This window comes from Bufo gargarizans, chromosome 4, assembly GCF_014858855.1.
Source record: "Bufo gargarizans isolate SCDJY-AF-19 chromosome 4, ASM1485885v1, whole genome shotgun sequence".
NCBI classification, from domain to species: Eukaryota; Metazoa; Chordata; class Amphibia; order Anura; family Bufonidae; genus Bufo; species Bufo gargarizans.
The window spans coordinates 227015396-227037164 of record NC_058083.1 but is presented as its reverse complement, the minus strand read 5'-3'; the positions used below and the strand labels follow the sequence as shown (position 1 = coordinate 227037164).

The 21769-nt window shown below is 41.8% G+C and overlaps 1 protein-coding gene across 1 annotated transcript in view; it reads right to left on the bottom strand.

Moving 5' to 3' along the window:
* Positions 1-211: 211 nt before the first annotated feature.
* The window catches only part of LOC122935337 (elongin-A-like), an 82096-nt gene continuing 60538 nt past the window's right edge, over positions 212-21769 (bottom strand). Inside the window, exons 9-14 of the mRNA XM_044291102.1 lie at positions 17996-18163; positions 12882-12979; positions 12559-12739; positions 12023-12146; positions 7371-7498; positions 212-347 (exon numbers count right to left, since the gene is read on the bottom strand). Coding sequence (XP_044147037.1) covers positions 286-347; positions 7371-7498; positions 12023-12146; positions 12559-12739; positions 12882-12979; positions 17996-18163 — 761 coding nt within the window. The 3' untranslated portion in view covers positions 212-285. The remainder of the gene's footprint in view (positions 348-7370; positions 7499-12022; positions 12147-12558; positions 12740-12881; positions 12980-17995; positions 18164-21769) is intronic.

Here is a 21769-nt window from a genome sequence, read left to right as displayed (position 1 = left end):
TCAAAGGATTGTCTTAAAAGCACTTTCAAATTCAATGCATTTTAATCTACTACAAATGTATAACAAATCTAATATTTGAAAATATGCAAATAAATAATCTCACAGAATTTCTAGTTGTAGAATTATACTTTATTATTGCAGTATATACCAACATGTACATACACAAAGTGCAATGTTTAGGGAGCCAGGCATGAATGAAAACACAAAAAAAATGAACAAAAAAACAAAACAAACAAACATTCTCTTTTAAACTTAAATTACTGAATTTGAGAAAGTGTGAAAAGTTCATCTTGGTCCTACTCTGTTCTTGAAAGCTCTCATGGTTTTTGCCATCATTGGAGCAATTTCTAAAAGAGGAATTAGGTTAAAAGATTACAACTCAGCATTTTGGAGAGGCTATATGGAGAGGCAAATGTGCCAGAATTATCCAACCTATATCCCTAGTCACAGGCAAATGGCTCTAGTAAGGGTAAAAGCTATTTGCAATTACAAACAAATAATTTTTCTATACAACTATAACAAGCCTATATACACTCACCTAAATAATTATTAGGAACACCATACTAATACGGTGTTGGACCCCCTCTTGCCTTCAGAACTGCCTTAATTCTACATGGCATTGATTCAACAAGGTGCTGATAGCATTCTTTAGAAATGTTGGCCCATATTGATAGGATAGCATCTTGCAGTTGATGGAGATTTGAGGGATGCACATCCAGGGCACGAAGCTCCCGTTCCACCACATCCCAAAGATGCTCTATTGGGTTGAGATCTGGTGACTGTGGGGGCCATTTTAGTACAGTGAACTCATTGTCATGTTCAAAAAAACAATTTGAAATGATTCGAGCTTTGTGACATGGTGCATTATCCTGCTAGAAGTAGCCATCACAGGATGGGTACATGGTGGTCATGAAGGGATGGACATGGTCAGAAACAATGCTCAGGTAGGCATTTAAACGATGGCCAATTGGCACTAAGGGGCCTAAAGTGTGCCCAGAAAACATCCCCCACACCATTACACTACCACCACCAGCCTGCACAGTGGTAACAAGGCATGATGGATACATGTTCTCATTCTGTTTACGCCAAATTCAGACTCTACCATTTGAATGTCTCAACAGAAATCGAGACTCATCAGACCAGGCAACATTTTTCCAGTCTTCAACAGTCCAATTTTGTTGAGCTTGTGCAAATTGTAGCCTCTTTTTCCTTTTTGTAGTGGAGATGAGTGGTACCCGGTGGGATCTTCTGCTGTTGTAGCCCATCCGCCTCAAGGTTGTACGTTCACAAATGCTTTGCTGCATACCTCGGTTGTAACGAGTGGTTATTTCAGTCAACGTTGCTCTTCTATCAGCTTGAATCAGTGGGCCCGTTCTCCTTTGACCTCTAGCATCAACAAGGCATTTTGCCCACAGGACTGCCGCATACTGGATGTTTTTCCCTTTTCACACCATTCTTTGTAAACCCTAGAAATGGTTGTGCGTGAAAATCCCAGTAACTGAGCAGATTCTGAAATACTCAGACCGGCCCGTCTGGCACCAACAACCATGCGACGCTCAAAATTGCTTAAATCACCTTTCTTTCCCATTCTGAAATTCAGTTTGGAGTTCAGGAGATTGTCTTGACCAGGACCACAACCCTATATGCATTGAAGCAACTGCCATGTGATTGGTCGACTAGATAATCGCATTAATGAGAAATAGAACAGGTGTTCCTAATAATTCTTTAGGCGAGTGTACATCTGAGCGGTTTGCATTTATCTCTGAAAGGACATCTCTGAACATTGTTGCAGAGTTAGCAGCTGCCAAATAAAAAAGTTCACTAACCACTAGCCCACACTGGGCTGAAGGTTTTACCATGGCCCTCACAGTCCAGGTTCATGCACACAAACATATTTTCTTTCCATGTCTTTTTTTTTCTTTTGCTGACAGATTGCGGAACCATTCATTTCAATGGGTCAGCAAAAAAACAAAAAACAAAGTTACTCCCTGTAAATTCTGTTTACGCATGTCCATTTCGCAAAACAATAGAACATTTCCTATTATTGGCCGCAGTACAGACAAGCATCGCACTAACGCCTAGCCAGCTGTTCTGCAAAATACGAAATGCACGCGGACATCATTTGTATTTTTTGAGGACTGCAAAATACATATGGTCGTGTGCATGAGCCCTCCCCCTAATCTGAACATCATTGAAAATCTGTGGATAGACCTCAAAATAGCAGTGCATACAAGGAAGAACGGATGAAAATCTCTCAAAACAAGTATTGAAAGACTATTGGTCTAAAAAAAAAAAAAAAAAAAAAAAAAAAAAAAAAATTGGGCTTACCGGTAATTCGGTTTCCATGAGATCACCATGACTGCCACAAGGAGATTGACCCCTGACTTCTCTAGGGGCAGGAACAGTGAAAGGTTAACCCCCCCCCATCATCATACTCCAGTGCTTTCCAAAATGATCAGAGTGAAAGTGTGTAAACTATGTAAAGTAATTAACACTGAGGAGGACAATACACTGCTACAGATGGATCTGGATAGATTACAGGCTTAGGCAGAGAAGTGGCAGATGAGGTTTAACACTGACAAATGTAAGGTTATGCACATGGGAAGGAATAAGGCAAATCACCTGTACATACTAAATGGTAAAACACTCGGTAAAAGCTTCCCACACAGCACCAGCACTCAACGCCCTAAAGTTTGAGGATTGGCTGCTTACCAAAAGGGCCCAGGAACACTGGTAATAGGAGTCCCCGATTTTTTCACCCCAGCCCGACTGGCTGGCATTGGTCTTGATCTGGACATACGGAGACTTCCTCCAAGTCACTCCCTGTGAGAGATTTTTGTTCACCTTCCACCAGTTTAAGGAGTTCTTTACGTAGCCTGGAATGTGAACCTTGCGATCTAGCGACTTCTGCTGTTTGTCCCAGATGTCCAGAATCCAGGACTGCATGGGACTGGAATGCAGCGAACTCCACATTACTGATGGCATACAGGCTGTCAATGTTCCCAGCAAACTCTTGGCTTCTCTCACAGAGCAGATCTTCCTCTGGAAGGTCTTGATTTTCTACCTCAAAGACTGAATCTTGTCTGTGGGCAGGAAGGTGGTCTGTGACTGCGAGTCCAGGATGACTCTCAGGAACCGTACTCTGGTTGATGGTTGTAGACAGGATTTCTGAGGATTGACAATCGAGCCCAGCTCTTTTAGGAGTGGATAAAAAGGTGTCTAGATCCGTTAGTAAATGGTATATCGCATCTCCCACTAGTAGGAAATGGTCTAGAGAGGGGGATCAAATTCAGCTCTTTCTGTATCAGGAATGAAACCATCTCGATCACCAGTTTGGTGAATATTCTGGGAGCCGAGGAAATCCCAAACAGAAGAACCGTAAATTGAAAATGGCAAGTGTTGCCTTGCTAGTCTTTTATGGCGAATCTTAGACATTTTTGAGAGTTGTGGTGGATCAGGATGTGATAGTACGCGTCTTAAGTCCACATCCACGCGTTCTTTTTTATTAGGGATCCCATCCCGAATTTCCTGTAGGTAATGTACTTGTTGAGGAATCTTACATTTATAATCATACAAAATGACCCTTTTTTTTTTACCAGAAAGAGACTGTAGGAAAATCCCTGGCCCTGTTCCGAGACTGGGACCTGAATTACGACTCCTAAATCTATGAGGTCTTTGATACTTTGCTAAATGCTGCTCCGAGCTTTTCTGACCCCAGATTTGATATAAAAAAAAATCTCCTTGGGAGGACTGAAGAAAATTCTATCTTGTAGCCTGCTCTGCCTACTTCTTTTCCCAGGCAGATGGGCCTGACTTCCCTTTACCTCTGTAGACGTCCTGAAGACTTATTCACCTGAAAAAGGGATAGAACATAACTTAATTTTCGAAGTTTTGTCCCCAGACCAGGATTTCATCCAAAGGGCACGACATGCCACGTTAGAAAGACCTGCATTCTTTGCAGAAAATCTGGACTCAGCAGACGCAACAGCTAAAAAGGCCATTGTTTATTTAAGGAGAGGGATATATGCATTTCCTCCCTGGGGGTCTTATTTCTCAAATGGGATTCTAACTCGTTCAACCAAAAAGGTACATAAACCTCGCTACCGAGGTCGCAGCGATGTTAGATTTGAGATTAAACATAGACGCCTTCCAAGATTTACGTAATAAGCTATCAGCTTTTATCTCCATGGGACCTCTCAATTGTGATGTGTCCGCGAAGGGCAATGAGTTTTTTTTTGTTTTTTATTGACCTTGGCCACTTGTACATCTATCTTGGGGATCTTGCCAAATAGTTTTGACTCTGCCGGATCAAACAGCCAGTTCTTGTACTCTCTGGACACCCCTAACCTCCTCTCAGGGTCTAACCATTACTCCAAAATCATATCCCAAATGTTTTTGTTAATTGAGAACACTCTGGCTCTTTTTTGTCCTTCAACCCCCAAACATATCCTCCTGAATGGGGAGAGGTTTTGAACATCCTCCACCCCCGTAGTGGCTCTTACGGCTTTTAGGAGATCAGACATCTTGTCAGAGGCAAAGTAGTACTGCCCTCCGGGATCTCTCCTTCCGAAAGTGGGTTTTCCTCCTCCCACTGCCTAAAAGAGGAAGCATCGTCACCTATGCATTCTGAAATCAGAGGAGGAGGGTGGAATTTTTTGCCTCTTTGGAGGTCAGGGTCCCTGGTCAGACTATGACATCTGGGATGAAGAAGCCTTGACCTCCTCCTGAATCATGAAACGAACCTCATCCCTCGTCGGATGGGACTTAAGGATTGCGGTTAGGTGCAAACACGTGCAAAATAGTCATAGAGGAACCCTGAATACTTATAAAGGGTGAACCCCAACCCCAATATGTGTCTAACAAATCATAATAAAAAGACAATCCCCGCAGGGAACTTATGGGAGGCTGAGACGAAACATCAAGCTCTCTGGGCGATTGTGGTTCCAGGCCCGACATATCTGAATGCCAGACCTCAGATCAGTCCAACACGCAGCTCCTCGCTTTGCCGGATGGCATTTGAACGCTGAGAACCACCGCGGCCAGGAGGAGGATGCTACCCTGGGAGCAGGCCCCAGTTCAAACAGAGCGAGCCCTCCCTTCTCTCCCCTGCCCAGAATTGGTACCAGACCGCTGGTGAGCAGGGAAGCACTGCATATCCTGCAGTTCAAAGATAAGTGCCACAGCACCCTTCTCCCCACCGGGAGACCACAAGCCAAATCAATGCTCATCTTCATTCTTCATCTCCCTGTCACACCCGTGACAGATGGTAGATTTGAAAAAGACTGGCAGCACATCAGTGATCTGACAGCTTCTTTTGGTTTCACTTTGTCTATGTGTTGCTGGGATGTCCACACCTCCTTTTCAGGTGTAGATCATGTGACCATTACTACTCCCTTCTTAGTCTGGCTTTACCCATCACTCCTTGCGGTTGATAGCTCATTCTGGTTGTAGATCGTTTGGTGTCTGGATCTCAGCTGAGTTCCTGCTTTCCATTTACCCGGAGTGAAGGGTCTTTCCTTTTGTATTGTGCTTATTTCCCTGCCTCATGGTACCAGACCTGAGACAGACTCTTGTTCCTTCAGTTGGGGAGGAATAGGTCGTCTGTGGCCCAATCACTATCCTCAGGGCCTTCTAGGGTGAGTCAGGCTTAGGTTCCTGCGGATGAACAGTCCTACCATTGGGGTCTGTTCATTCTGTTAGCAGTTAGGGCTTGGGTTGGGATTTATTAGGGGGTGACCTTCCCCCTTTCCCTAGTTTGCAGGCCTGGTACCTTCTCCCTCCCTTTTGCGTTTGGTGTGGAGTTACCCTACCACACCACGGCGTGACACTCCCTGACCAACAGGGAGACCTCTCTCTGCCCTGGCCTCTGTAGGTACAGGAAACAATGGTGATGGGGGGGTATTTGAACCTCTCTCTGTTACAGCCCCTACAGAGGTCAGGGGTCAAACTCCTTGTGGCCATCATGGTGAGGATATGGAAAACAGACAAGATGGTATGGGTGGCAACACCTGGACATCTGCATACCACATATTGGAGTGGATAATAGAGTCACACACTCAGTCGATGTGTGCCGCCCGTTTACAATAGTGTGTCTCATAATGTAAAGGGCAGTTGCTGGTACACGCTCCCTAAATGGCACCCACCCTACTCACAGGGTAATAACAGAATTACCACCTCAACAAAGAGGACTCTCCTCAGGACTGGCCCTGGCAGTTTACCCTAGTTTAACCCTAAACACCATTCACAGATTCATCAGGGGAATAGCTGGGTTGTTTAGAGTGGTGTGATCAGTTCTGAGGTCTTCTCATCCATGAGTATTTCTATTTTTTTATTTTTATCAGTGGCAGTGTTAAATATAATAAAACAATAACACTTACTGTTGTTCAGACCCCCTTCCTTCCCAGCACAAGCACTCATCAGCTCCCCAACGGACTTTGTTGTTCTATGTGCCCATATACTGCCTATGACCACTGCAGCCAATTACTGACCTCAGTGGTCTCTTGCCGTATACTGCGAGGCCAGCAGTCACGTGTGGTATAAGGCCTTATTTAGACAGTGTTTGGTCAGTTCTTTCCATCAGCGATGGTGAGCCAAATACAGGTGCAGGTCTAAAACACAAAATAGGTGCAAATCCTTCCATTACACCTCATCTCGGTGGAGGCTTCACTCATTTTGGATCGCAATTACTGATTAAAATCACTGACCAAACACATCTATGAGAACTCCTCTTATGGACAGGGGTCTGAAGATTAATACAAAATTGTCACGGGCTTTTATATCCACAGCATGTCAAGTTATACTTCAGATTTCCATCATAACTTCGTAATGCATGTAGTGAAATTAATTCCAAATTCACTGCATATTATGTCATGTTTTAGCATGCCTTCTGGGTGGTTTCAAATACAGCATTTTTTCTTCTGGAAAGAACACCCACGGCAGTTTTTGATGCAATTATTAATTACCCCCACTGTGTGTTAAGCCACATTAAGGCCACCTGCACATATTGCATAATACATGCCATTGTTCTGCGCAGATTCCTGTGCGGAAAAACTGCAGCGTATTACAGTACCAGCAAATTGTATCAGATTACACTAATCTCATGTACACTTTGCACTTTTTTTTTCTGTGCGGAAATTGACCTGCATTGCAGTTTTCAGCAAATAGCATGGCAAAACCACATCAAATTTGCACCAAAAACCTCTGTTGGACATTGCTTTTTGGTGCAGAAATGCTGCAAACAAAAACACATATAGCGACACGGAAATTCGTGTGGCTCTTATGTGCGTTCACCCACAACCATGTGGAGGTGGCCTTAAGGTGGTCAATTGTATACGAAAAATAACTGAAAACGTAGAAACAGCTATACTTACTCTTTATAGCTCTCTTTTGATCTTGACTTTGACCAAATTGGCTATTACTCACAGGCATAGTAGTATTACAGTAAGCATTTGAGTTCTGAGTTGAAGCACTGCCCTCCTTTATTTCTAGCTTTTGCATCCTACAATATAAGTAAAGCAAAATAATCAAATAACTAACCATTAATAGAAGGGAAAAGTCACATTACTTGTATAATTTATGCTGTTTAGCTCTCCAATAAAAGCTGTTTTACTGTCAGGTTTTACAGTATTATTTGGCATCAGGGATATTACAATCCAGATAACCCTGAATTTTGTATTGCACAGGTTTTCTAGCTAGAATAGACTATTTTCTTTATTCATAGAATTTTAGAATATTAAAGTTATTCATTCTCTAGCCTTGTATTTGCTGACCTACTCAGGATTACCTGAACAAATCTTCACTCAGACCCTTCCCGATAATTGCTCTGTGACAATGGAAGTAAGCAGGCGCCGACCGACTTTTTAGACCAGGGATGCTGCCCCCAGCTGTTGCAAAACTTCAACTCCCAGCATGCCCTAATAGCTCTAGGCTGTCCAGGCATGTTGAGAGTAGTAGTTTTTCAACAGCTAGAAGGCTGCAGGTTGGGCATTCTTGTCTTAGACCATCAATTTGCACTCATTAGGGACAATTCATTTGCCCATGTAAATGGATTTATATTTATAAAAGTTGTCATATTAAAATTAGGTTATCCATTTTATACACTGTAATTATTCAAAATTAAACTAAACTATTCTGTGATATACAATAAAATCTTTTTAGGCATTATTGATTAGAGGGCATTATATAACAAATGCTTCCCTAAATCTGTGCGTCACCAGGCAGGACAAGAGTGAATGACAGCGACAGGCAGCTGGTGAATTTCCTAACATCTCTAAGATCATGTTTCATTCTGTAGTTACACAGCCAAAATAGTTTATTACCTTCAGGTACACAAAACAGTCACATTCGTGACCGTACCCACACACTGGGAAAAGATCAATGTGGCTTATTGAAGAGGGCAGAGAAGTTACTGAAAGTGGGTAATTTAAAAGAGATTAGGGGTAAATGTGAAAAGCCATCAGAAGTCAGATAAATGATCTGCTGTTCATATTTATTACTATTGACAGGTGTAGCTCTCTGTTTTTAAGACCATTTCATAAGCCGTATTCAGGATCTTTTGCCATGTACTGTATAAAACCAACAGAAAAAAAATCTGTAGAGGCCTTAGGAGAAATATGGTGTGGGAGCCCAGCAGTGAAGGGGAAGTGAAGAGAAAAGAAATGCTGCAGATACAAGATGAAAATTGTACCATTATTATAATATTATAAATTGTAAACTATTACAGCAGCCGATCAAAAGTGAATGGAGAGGAATGATTGCAATCACAGTCATTCCTCCCTTATTCAGATCTGTTTATTACACAGGGTGATGTGCTGATGGTAGCTGTTTATCTCTCATTCTGATTAAAGATGCAACTCAGCCAACAAAAGCGTAATTGCTTGTTTATCGGCGGCGCGATTATACAGACCAGTTATCAGGAATGAGAATTCCTATGAACACTTGCTTCCATTAAATCGAACAGTGTAATAGGGACTTAAGAGACATTTCCTTCCACCTGCTTACTATTCACTAATGGAACGCTTTCCTACACTTTAACAGACAGTGCTCACTGGTTATTACCGCCTCTTGCACCGCAATTGTCGGTTATATATGTGTGACAAGTACCATGTAATAATCAATAAGCACTTCATCTTATTAGAAGGTAAAGTGCTCACTGGTTAACCCTTTAACCAGCTCAGGACTGCCGCACGCAGGATTGCGTCTTTGTGGCGGCCCTGTTATTCCTCCTGGATGCGCCGGGGTGTCATCTCGCGAGGGGCGCGTTCACAGGAAGTGCAGGTAAACTAGCTGATCTACAGCCTGCCAGCGGCGATCGTTCGCTGGCAGGCTGTAGATGCGATTTTTTTTAACCCCTAAAAAGGTATATTAGACGCGGTTTTGATAACAGCGTCTAATATACCTGCTACCGGGTCCTCTGGTGGTTCCTTTTGCTTGGATCGACCACCAGAGGACACAGGCAGCTCTGTAAAGTAGCACCAAACACCACTACACTACACCCCCCCTGTCACTTATTAACCCCTTATTAACCCCCTGATCACCCCCCTGGAAGGCTCCATTCAGATGTCCGTATGTGTTTTGCGGATCCGCAAAACACATACGGACGTCTGAATGGAGCCTTACAGGGGGGGGGGGGTGACCCTAACCCCATATAGACTCCCTGATCACCTCCCTGTCATTGATCACCCCCCTGTAAGGCTCCATTCAGACATCCGTATGTGTTTTACGGATCCACGGATCTACTGTCTGGGCATTGTAGAACCTCAGGAAACAGGACAGGTGCTCACAAAGTCAGAGCTGCTTCAAAAAGCGGAAATTCTCATTTTTGTACCATAGTTTGTAAACACTACAACTTTTACCCAAACCATTTTAATTTTTTTACCCAAACATTTTTTATGTAGAACAATAAATTTAGAGAAAAATTTATATAGAAATTTAGTTATTTTTTTGAAAAACTTTACCACTGAAAGTGAAAAATTTAATTTGCATTCTGTGTGTGACAAGTGACCCCATTTTGGAAAGAAGACACCCCAAGGTATTCCGTGAGGGGCATGGCGAGTTCCTCGAATTTTTTATTTTTTGTCACAAGTTAGCGGAAAATGATGATGATTTTTTTTTTTCTTACAAAGTCTCATATTCCACTAACTTGTGACAAAAAATAAAAAAACTTCCATGAACTCACTATGCCCATCACGAAATACCTTGGGGTGTCTTCTTTCCAAAATGGGGTCACTTGTGGGGTATTTATACTGCCCTGGCATTTTAGGGGCTCTAATGCGTGAGAAGTAGTTTAAAATCAAAATGTGTAAAAAATTTAGAGAAAAATGTATATAGAAATTTTGTTATTTTTTCAAAAAACTTTACAACTGAAAGTGAAAAATGTCATTTTTTATCAAAAATTTCCGTAAATTTAGATTAATAACAAAAAAAGTATAAATGTCAGCAGCAATGAAATACCACCAAATGAAAGCTCTATTAGTAATAAGAAAAAGGAGGTAAAATTCATTTGGGTGGCAAGTTGCATGACCGAGCAATAAACGGTGAAAGTAATGTAGTGCAGAATTTTAAAAAGTGGTCTGGTCATTAAGGGTGTTTAAGCTAGGGGAGCTTAGGTGGTTACTAACCAGGCCTGAAAAAGCCTTAAAGACCAGATACTTTTTTTTTGCGATTTAGCTCACTTAGTGGTTTAACAGCTGTAACTTTTTTAACTTGTTGAACTACCAAAATAAAAAGACATAGATTTTTTGCATTTTGCATTAACAGAGGTATCCAAATGAGCACTAGTTACAGGGAGAAACAACTCTGTGAGGGCTTTGGACAAAGGCAGAGCTGATCAGGGTCTGCTAAGACCCAACAGCTCTGCTCTGCCTCCCCCCACCAAGACACCCAGCAATCACGTGATCACTAGGTCCAATAAAGGAAGCTTCACAGCAACTTACTCTATTCACTACATAGCACTCATGGAGCGGTATACACTTTTCTGAGAAGCCACTTCAGTCTTCTCCATGGGTTCCGGGCTGTCACTGACTAAAGTGCAAGAGCAGTATCTTTAATTCAGCGATGTGCAGCACTACAGTCAGAAACCCAGTTGATCGCAGTGTTTCTGACTGTAGTAGGACGGGGGCCGCGAACCATGGATCAAAAGTGTCCTGCAGGTCGTACACCCCTACACTATACAAATATCTCCACCATGTAGTTATTAAATACTGCTGTACAGTGCTTGAACACCACCACCATACAGAGTGCAAATAACAGTGCCCTACAGCACAATAGCACTATACAGTACTTAGACAATAGCACAGAGTGTCAAATACAACCATTTCTGTCTAGTGTTTTAAAAAGGTATTTGAAAATAAAACTCATACTTCGAACAAGTCATACAATTTCTCAGTATACTTTATGTATGAAAGCTTCACAGTTCTAACACCTTCACACCTATGGCTGGCGAGTCATTCCTACGAACTGCTGTGTATATATATATATATATATATATATATATATATATATATATATATATATATATATATATATATATATATATATATATATATATATATATACACACACACACACACACACACACACCATAACAGCCAGGATGCGGAAAACACCAAACCTGGCCAGTTAGATGCCATAGTCACTAGCAAACCCAAAATAAAAGAGGTTACACAGAGATACTGTCAGCAACTCCATCATCTACAATGTAATAGAGGGTGCCAGAGGTGGGACCTAATAGGATGCATAGAATTACACAGTAGTACTACTGCAGCATAACATCTAAGCAATTAAGTGATCATATGTTAAAAATTTAAACTGAAATGTTTAAAAAGGGGAAAAAAATTACAAATTCTTTCTAGTGTAAAAGAAAATAAGCACTAAAAAGCACACATGGTACTGGGGCTGCTAACAATAACTATAAGAAATTAGAAGTACTTGTAACTGATCAATAGAAATGTAGCTGCAGCTGTTTAAATGGTAGAATCTTTTTTGTTTCATTTCTTCATAGAGGATAGATATAAATCCTTACTTGTATTTTTCTAGTGGATGTGGCTGTACAACGGGCCCTGCGGTTCCATGAATTTCCTGTTGCCGACGAATGTTCCGTGGAGGTTTGGCCACACCATGGATGTAAGCCAGTTTTACTTGCCGACCTGCAAAAATCGTACAAAAAGGTCATATTTTATTTAGAAGACTTGCAAAGCTGAACATGAGCATTGTGATGGGAATTAAACTGCTTTCAACAATGTTAATAGGCAGACACTAAACAATAGCAGTGCAAGGAACAAAATAATAGCTCCATTTCTCTCCCAAGTGACATTTAAAATTTACATTTTAATAAGCCTACAATCCTATATGGATAATTTGTATATTCAAAGAAGACATATTATGCCATGACAGCTGCTAATAGTTAAATATGTATGAGCACAACTCTTGCAAATACTGTACAATTCTACTATAATAAAAACATGCACTACATACCAATGGATCTGCATCCTGTTTCTAAAGGCAATTGTGGGGAACACCATTAACACATGTTTAACGTTCTAAAATAACCGGACAAACCTCTTGGTTTTCCAGAATGTGCAGAACTGATATTTTGCGTTATCTTCCTTAACTTTTCTTCTCTTTCATTATAAAGTCGCAAGTACATTTCCCGCCAAGACTCATACTCTAAAAGCCGATGTCCTTTAAAGTCTCTTTCGCAGTGCTTCTTCCACAAGTTTCCAGAGTCTTCCATAAAAACCTTGACAATAACAAAACAATCTGTGAAATTCATTACTTGTGGATCTTCTACAGAAAAATGCGGTACACTAACATTTCATGACAAAACAGGAAATTAAGTTGCATATCTGGATTTAAAGAAATTCCCTAAAAATTGTACATACCGGATTACATTCTTCAATTCGATTCAGCTGCTCTGGAGTACAGCGTTCAAGCACTGGCTTCAGGATATCAAATGGCACACCTCCAACCTCTTGAATGGCTGAAAAGGAAGTTATAAAAGTGCTTTACTGCGCATATTAGTTAACGCATTTTTTTCTAAAACTGCTACTCCGCTACAACAGCCGGATTTGTACAGGATAGACCCTTACTCTCTCCCTCCCACCTCAAAAAAATTATAATTATGAAACTTCTGGATCGAGACAAGTTGACAGGAAGACCAAAAATTTTCAGTAGCAGTTTTGGGAGTTAAAATAACACAGTTTTATTTAAAACTACATGACTACATAGGAGTCAAATGAATGAATGAATATGGTACATGCAACATGTTCTTGTTGTGCAATGTTATTTAATATGTTAATGCATTGTAATATACCAGCTTATCTCTGTATGGATCAGCCAGGGTTAATAATCCCAACTCTGCCCCTGTAGGAGTCTGGGAGATGGACTAAGATCCACCTCCTAGCTCAGCGAGTATAGTGTGCTAGAGGAGGAAGTGAGAAGAAGCGACATAGGCTTACTCTTCAGAGAACCTGGCCTTCATCCCAGAAATCGCTGAGAAATTTAAAGTACTCCAAAAAGATTTTTTTTATTTTTATCTATTGCTGTCCTCACAATCCTTCTCTGGAGAAGAGACAAGCTAGTCTCTTTTCCAAAAAGAAAAGAATACAGAGTGCCTCATACCAGGATTTAGAACAGCTGAGCAAAGAAATCTTTCTTGGCTACCAGAGAGGTACTATTCTCCTTAGGCCTCTTGCACACAAACATTTATTTTTTCCCATTTTAGTTCCGTTTTTTGTGTTCCGTATACAAATATGGAAGGTACTCCGTATGCCTTCCGTTTCCGTTCAAAGATAGAACATGTCCTATTATTAACAGTGGGTAATAAGCAGATGGCTCACTCTGAATTGTCACAGTTGGTGCACAGGTTCAAGAAGACACACCCCTAATTCTGTGCTGTATAAATATGTATTGAATGGAACCGGCACTCAAACAATCGGAATACACGTGGGATTGTTTTAAACTTATAAAACTTTTATTAAATAATATACTCTTTGTGCACTTCTTAAATAAAATATAAAAACATAAAAATAATGTACTGATGCACGAATTCAATTTGAGGCTTTCAATAATCAAAGAGGAGTCGCTACTATGCTGCCCTGTAGGTTCGCTATACCATATGTCTCTGCATCCGTATCCCACTTGTTTGGTGGGACTAATGAATCGCAGTCATCTATGGCAGAGCGACCTATTTGTAGGGCTATTTGTGTGGCTCCTTACAAGTTGACAGTTTGAAGCAGATGGCTGTGTGAGTAGTCACTGCAGCAGGTATACAATATAGCTTTCAAGTAACAATTCGCACTATATAATGCACCAGTCCTCTGATATGGTTCTCTCAAGGTTCTGAGTGTATCACCTAAGTAAAGTTAGTAGTCCGGTAAAATTCTTTAAAGTCCCACCTGTGTTAGTATTATCACAGAGGTATGGCGTAGCTCCACGTATATTTCTATCAATTGTGTGTTTTACTCACTGCGTCCCGTATGGGCTCACTGTATGCGTCCCGTAGTCGGTTACTGCCGTGGTGTCCCACGCTTCCACCTTTCTCCGGTATGCTTGTATTACTTCCGGCTCTGCCGGGGTCTCGCGAGAGTCTTGTATCGGGTAGTTGTTTCGCGAGTCCCAATACGGTGCTTCGTATGTGTGAGTTGACTGGAGTTCTTTCTGTCTCTGTTAAGATTATCGGTTGTCAATCCTTCAGTACATGGCCATGCACCGTCTCACAGGTAACGCCCAGACGCGTTTCAAGATACTCTCTCTTCATCAGTGGGTCGCCTGTGAGTCGTGGTGTCTTGATTCTTATACTCTCCTCTTGATTGCTTAATTAGTCACACTTGTTTTCGCTGTGAGATCCAGTTCACAATTGGTTTTTCTTTTTCTCTGTGGTTCTGTCATTTCCTCAGTTTTTCACCATCATTAAAGCTTTTATTGTGCATCAGCTACTTTTAAAAATATCGGATAGTGTCAATATTATACAATATAAGATAAAACATACAGTATAAAAAGTGTAATATAAAATGTAACCTAAAAAAAGGAATATAAGAAAGCAATATAGAAAGTTTTTTTCACATGAATACATTTCTTTCAGCCAGAAGCTATACGTCTGCCCTTATTTTCCCATTACCATTTTCGATATATTATTTCTTTTTTTCTCTTTGGATCCTCAACTATACCAATTTTGTATCGAAAATGGTAATGGGAAAATAAGGGTAGACATATAGCTTCTGGCTGAAAGAAATGTATTCATGTGAAAAAAACTTTCTATATTGCTTTCTTATATTCCTTTTTTTAGGTTACATTTTATATTACACTTTTTATACTGTATGTTTTATCTTATATTGTATAATATTGACACTATCCGATATTTTTAAAAGTAGCTGATGCACAATAAAAGCTTTAATGATGGTGAAAAACTGAGGAAATGACAGAACCACAGAGAAAAAGAAAAACCAATTGTGAACTGGATCTCACAGCGAAAACAAGTGTGACTAATTAAGCAATCAAGAGGAGAGTATAAGAATCAAGACACCACGACTCACAGGCGACCCACTGATGAAGAGATAGTATTTCGAAACGCGTCTGGGCGTTACCTGTGAGACGGTGCATGGCCATGTACTGAAGGATTGACAACCGATAATCTTAACAGAGACAGAAAGAACTCCAGTCAACTCACACATACGAAGCACCGTATTGGGACTCGCGAAACAACTACCCGGTACAAGACTCTCGCGAGACTAAAGGCGAGACCCCGGCAGAGCCGGAAGTAATACAAGCATACCGGAGAAAGGTGGAAGCGTGGGACGCCACGGCAGTAACCGACTACGGGACGCATACAGTGAGCCCATACGGGACGCAGTGAGTAAAACACACAATTGATAGAAATATACGTGGAGCTACGCCATACCTCTGTGATAATACTAACACAGGTGGGACTTTAAAGAATTTTACCGGACTACTAACTTTACTTAGGTGATACACTCAGAACCTTGAGAGAACCATATCAGAGGACTGGTGCATTATATAGTGCGAATTGTTACTTGAAAGCTATATTGTATACCTGCTGCAGTGACTACTCACACAGCCATCTGCTTCAAACTGTCAACTTGTAAGGAGCCACACAAATAGCCCTACAAATAGGTCGCTCTGCCATAGATGACTGCGATTCATTAGTCCCACCAAACAAGTGGGATACGGATGCAGCGACATATGGTATAGCGAACCTACAGGGCAGCATAGTAGCGACTCCTCTTTGATTATTGAAAGCCTCAAATTGAATGCGTGCATCAGTACATTATTTTTATGTTTTTATATTTTATTTAAGAAGTGCACAAAGAGTATATTATTTAATAAAAGTTTTATAAGTTTAAAACAATCCCACGTGTATTCCGATTGTTTGAGTGCCGGTTCCATTCAATACATGTCCTATTATTGTCTGCATAATGGATAGTACTGTTCTATCAGGGGCCAGCTGTTCCATGCCGCAAAAAACGGAATGCACAGTGAAGTCATCTGTATTTTTTGCGGTCTGCAAAATACTGAAAAAGCCATACGGTCGTGTGCAAGAGGCCTTATGGAGAGTGCAGGGTATGCATGAGTAGTAAGACTGTCTGTCAACTCTTCTCTGGGTTTATGGGGAAAATATAGGAAAATTCGCACATTTGCACATCTTCTGGCATGAGATAGGCTTAGCAAAGCTAATTTGAATACCTTTCCCAGAAAGAATAGCCTTGGCCGGCGTACAACACAGAGTTTGGTTTTGACTTAGCCACTTTCTCTCACAGGTTTACCAGAAACGGATTAGGGCACCTCCCTGGCCCAAAAGCCACCAAGATTAAGGTTAACATGTTGGATACAATAAGATATTGAAACACACCGCCAGTATGACATGAATAGGAGTGGTCAGTAACCCAATAGCCCCATGGGGGATTCCAACAATCTGGCCCAGCATAACTGCATCAAAGCGCAACCAGGGAAGGATACAGAAGATATCACATGTGTTGCATTAAATAAGAGGAGGATATGTAGCTGGGAAAGAGGTATATAAATGTATTCAGACAGGACAGTAATAGCATGAACTGCTATTGTGGAGGAACTACTGTATCTGCTGCTGCGGTGAACAGGAAGAAAACACAGTCAGGGTAAATGAGTAAACGCTAGCTCCATGTGCACATCATAGGGCTGTAGCTGTCAAAGGGGTTACGACATCATGAGTAACGTTAATGACATTGCCTGATGTGCTCCCTTTAAGTCTAAGAACAGGTTGTGACATGTCATAGATGTGAGATGACAAGGGGAGCAGGTCCTATAAATTGAGTATTTAGATGTGAAGATGTAGGGGCGCCAGCCCAATAATTAGAGCACATTAACACTTAGGGGGTTACTTACTAACAGAAATATGTCTACCGGTATATTAGGCATATTTCGGGTGCAGATTGCGGCGCAAAGAAGCTTTGCACCGCAATCTGCGACTGTTCCCCACTCAAGTCAGATCTACTAAAGTGGGAGTGGTGTGGGCAGGGAAAGGGGGTGGGCCGGCAGGCCGTCTCATTCATGATCATTTTCTACACCTGTCTTTGGAATTTAGAAACCTGGGCAGCATTTCTGATGAAGCAATGGTACGCCAAACGGAGCAGTCATGCCCATGTTGCATCAGAAACCTTATTTGCATAAAAAGAAAAATAAGCATTACTCCTGATTAGAATATTGGATTTTCACAAAAAGGGTAGGAAACAGATTTCGGGGGTGACTGGCTCCCTTTAAGGTGCCAATGTTGGCGATTATAAATTATGCATAAATTAATCTCATTAGAATATATATATATATATATATATATATATATATATATATATATATATATATATATATATATATATATATATATTACACACACATATACATACACACACATAATACATACATACATATATACACACAAACACTACTGAAGCTAAAAACATAAGGATCCATCACAATTTTATTGACTTGCATTCATCATACTTACAATCAATGTTATTTTGAAGGATCCGTAAACATTGCTCATAAAGCGATAACATTTTTGGGAGATACATTATTTTTGAACCAGAGTAGACCAACATTTTTGAATTGAGGCGACGTCCAGTAAATCCATTTAATTCAGGACTTTTATCAGGTAAAAATTCTGTAATTTTCTCTGCGTAAAAAAAAGTTAAATATTATTAACCAACAGTTTTAACATATGATCTTTCACATATGAATGTTTAACATGTTTTAGATCCAGTGCATTGTGCCAGCATATACCAATATGTTAAAATAGCATTTTTACCACATCCAGTACGCATACATGAATGCAAGAACTTTCTTAATAAGTGTTAAGTGTCTAAATAATTCAGCTTTTTATTAAAGTCATTTTCACAGTCCACCTTCTGTAAATGAATACTGTATTTTTCACCCTATAAAAAAAAAAACAGAAGTTACTCCGTGTGCATTCCTTTTAGCTATGTCCGAGTGTCCGCTCTGCAAAAAAAAAATAGAACATGTCCTATTCTTGTCAGTTTTGCAGACAAGGACAGGCATTGTTATAATGGATCCGCCAAAGGGTAGGGAAAGTGTCAGTGCGTCTTATAGAGTATCGGGGAGAGATTAATGCTGCGCTTCCCTGTGCAGGCTCTGTACTCACACTCCTTAAGTCTTCTCCTGTAGGGCTCTGCATGATGTGCTGTGACCTGTGCACAGTTGAAGCACGTCACACGGCAGGTCACAGCACAGTGCAACAGGAAGACCAGGAACAGTTCTGGATCCGATTTATATTTTTTTTGTCTGATTAACATAGGGGTCTTTCACATGGGGGTGTATTCTGAGGTCTGATTAACATTGGAAGTCTGATTTGAGGTCTAATGAAAAAAAAAAAATCTGTTTTCTTAATTTTCCTCCTAGGTGCGTCTTATAGGGCTAAAAATCTAGTAGCTTTTTTTTTTTTTTTTTTTTAAGGACAAGTTGTACTTTCTAATGGTACCATTTATTGTTTCTTACTAGTATTGAGTGAGCATGCTTGGCCGAATACCTCAGCTCGAGGATAGCTATGCTCGGCACATGGCGATACTCGGCTGAGTACCGCATGTGCTCGAGCGCCATGCCCGAGTCTCTTCCCCCGCACGTTTCGCAGCTGCCTCCGCTGTAATGCCATAGCCATGTTGGCTACTGACATTACAGTAATTGGCTGGCCGGAACAAGTCATCGGGTGCTATATAGCACCCAATGACATGGGTTCGGCTCATTGTGAGTCAGGGAGAGCTACGCTTAGGAAGGGACAGATAGTGTAGGCAGTATGATCACAATATATTCAATAGAAAAATGTTTCAAAGACCCAAAAGTCCCTTTACCCTGCTTTCACACCTGAGCGTTTCCCAAACGCGCGTTAAGCGTTTTTGTAATAGTAAACGCGCGTTTGACGCGCGTTTGTGTCATTGACTGCAGTGTCCTATGGCCACAAACGCGCGTCAAAACGCCCCAAAGAAGCTCAAGTACTTGTTTGAGCGTCGGGCGTTTTACAGCGCGATCGTACGCGCTGTAAAACGCCCAGGTGAGAACCATTCCCATAGGGAAGCATTGGTTTTCATGTGTTGAGCGTTTTACAGTGCGTTTGAACGCGCTGTAAAACGCTCAGGTGTGAACTTAGGGTTAAAGGACTATTGTGTGTGTTGGCAGGCTGGCAACAATATAATCTAGCCAGCAATTATTTTTTTTCCATACTTTGCAATACTTTTTCGATAGAGGGTGTCTGCAGTGACTTGTGACATCTGTGCTGCAATACCTTCTGTGTGTTAGGGCCAGATATTGGGAAAAATATTACTGACAAATATTGTTTCCATAATTTATACACACTTTGCCTATAAATGGTGTCTGCAGTGAATTGTCACATCTGCGCTGCAATAGCGTGTGTGTGTGTGTATGTGTGTGTGTGTGTGTGTGTGTCAGGACCAGATATTGGAAAAATATTAGCGAAAACAATAATATTTTTTCACTAATTTATCCATATTTTTCCTATAAATGGTCCTTTATAACATTTAATATGAAGAAGGCGAGTATTAAGGGATGGGAAAGTGTCCGTGAAGCTGATTGTGCACGCAGAGACCGTGGCCCTGGGCCCGGTGAAACTGTGTCTGCTGCTAGAGCACAAAAAAAAAAAAAAAAAAAAAAAAAAACAAACACACACACAACAATCATCCAAGACACCTAGCTTCATGTCCCAGTTTGCAGGGCGGCGCAGGACACCACTCTTGAAGTCAGCCCAGTGTGAGCAGGTGGTCGGTTGGATTGCAGCAGATAGTGCTTCCAAGTCAGTTAAGCACCACCCTGTCTCCCACCAAGTCCAGTCTCAGAAGCCAGGAGTCTGGTCCATACAATCCTCACCCTGATCCTCCTTCCTCCCACCATTTACAGTCTGGCTAAACAAGTGATCCCACACTGAGATATTCCGAGGACCTCTTTCCATCGCCATTCATTGATTTGGCCCTCTCGCCAAGCATGCTTGAAGAGGGAACTGAGATCTTGTGCCCCAATTCCCAACCTCTTGAGCATCCAGAGTCACAAGTACAAGACGCTGGGGAACGGCAATTAGTGTTTAAAGAGGTGGATGATGATTAGACACAGTTGCCAATGACTCAACCGCAATTACTGTCTCAAGAGGTTGAGGAAGAGGATGACACACAGTTGTCAATGACTGAGGTTGTGGTTAGGTCAACAAATCAGGAGGATGATCAGAGTGAGGAAGTGGAAGTGCTGGACGACGAGGTCTCTGACCCAACCTGGGAAGGTGGCAACAAGCAGAGCGAGGGGAGCAGTACAGAGGGGGAGGGACCTGCAGCACTGCAACAGGCTGGAAGAGGCAGTGGGGTGGCAAAAAAGGTAGACGGCGGGCACCACCGAACAGGCGCGGAACTGTTCCATGGAGCACCCCCTTGAGTAAAGGGGTAGGCGTTCGGCAGTATGGAGCTTTTTAGAGGAAAGTGCAGATGACAAAAGAATAGTAGTTTTCAACCTGTGCCACACCAAAATGAGCAGGGGCGTGAACACTAGCAACCTCACCACCACCAGCATGACCCGCCACATGGCATCAAAGCTCCCAAATAGGTGGTCCGAACGCCTGGGTTCACAATCTGTGTCTATAGGTCACACCACCGCCTCCTCTTCCCCTGTTTTATGTGCTGGCCAATCCCCTGTCCAAGACGCAGTCCCGGATGCCTCCCGCCCTTCACCTGGACCTTTGCAAGCACCATCAGCGACCACATCCACTTCCCTGTCCCAACACAGCGTCCAAATGTCATTACCCGAGGCATTTCAACGCAAGCGCAAATACCCAACCACCCACCCACAGGTCATAGCACTAAATGTGCAGCTTTCCAAATTACTGGCCCTGGAAATGTTGCTAATTAGGCTTGTGGACTTCCACAGCCTGATGTTGGTGGCCGTCCCTAGTTACGCAGCCCCCAACCGGCACTATTTTTCAAGGTGTGCCGTGCCAGCCTTACACCAATAGGTGTCCCTTAACATCACACGTGCCCTTACCAACGCAGTTGCTGGGAAGGTCCACTGAACCACGGACACGTGGACAAGTGCTTTTGGCCGGGGACGCTACATTTCCCTGACAGAACACTAGGTGAATGTTGTGGAGGCTGTGAGCGACTCATACCCTGGGATGGCACATGTGCTACAGACGCCAAGGATTGTGGGCCCCAATGCCATCAGGGTTTCTGCCACCACCTACATTAGAGGCTCCAACCCCCACTTCTCCTCCTCT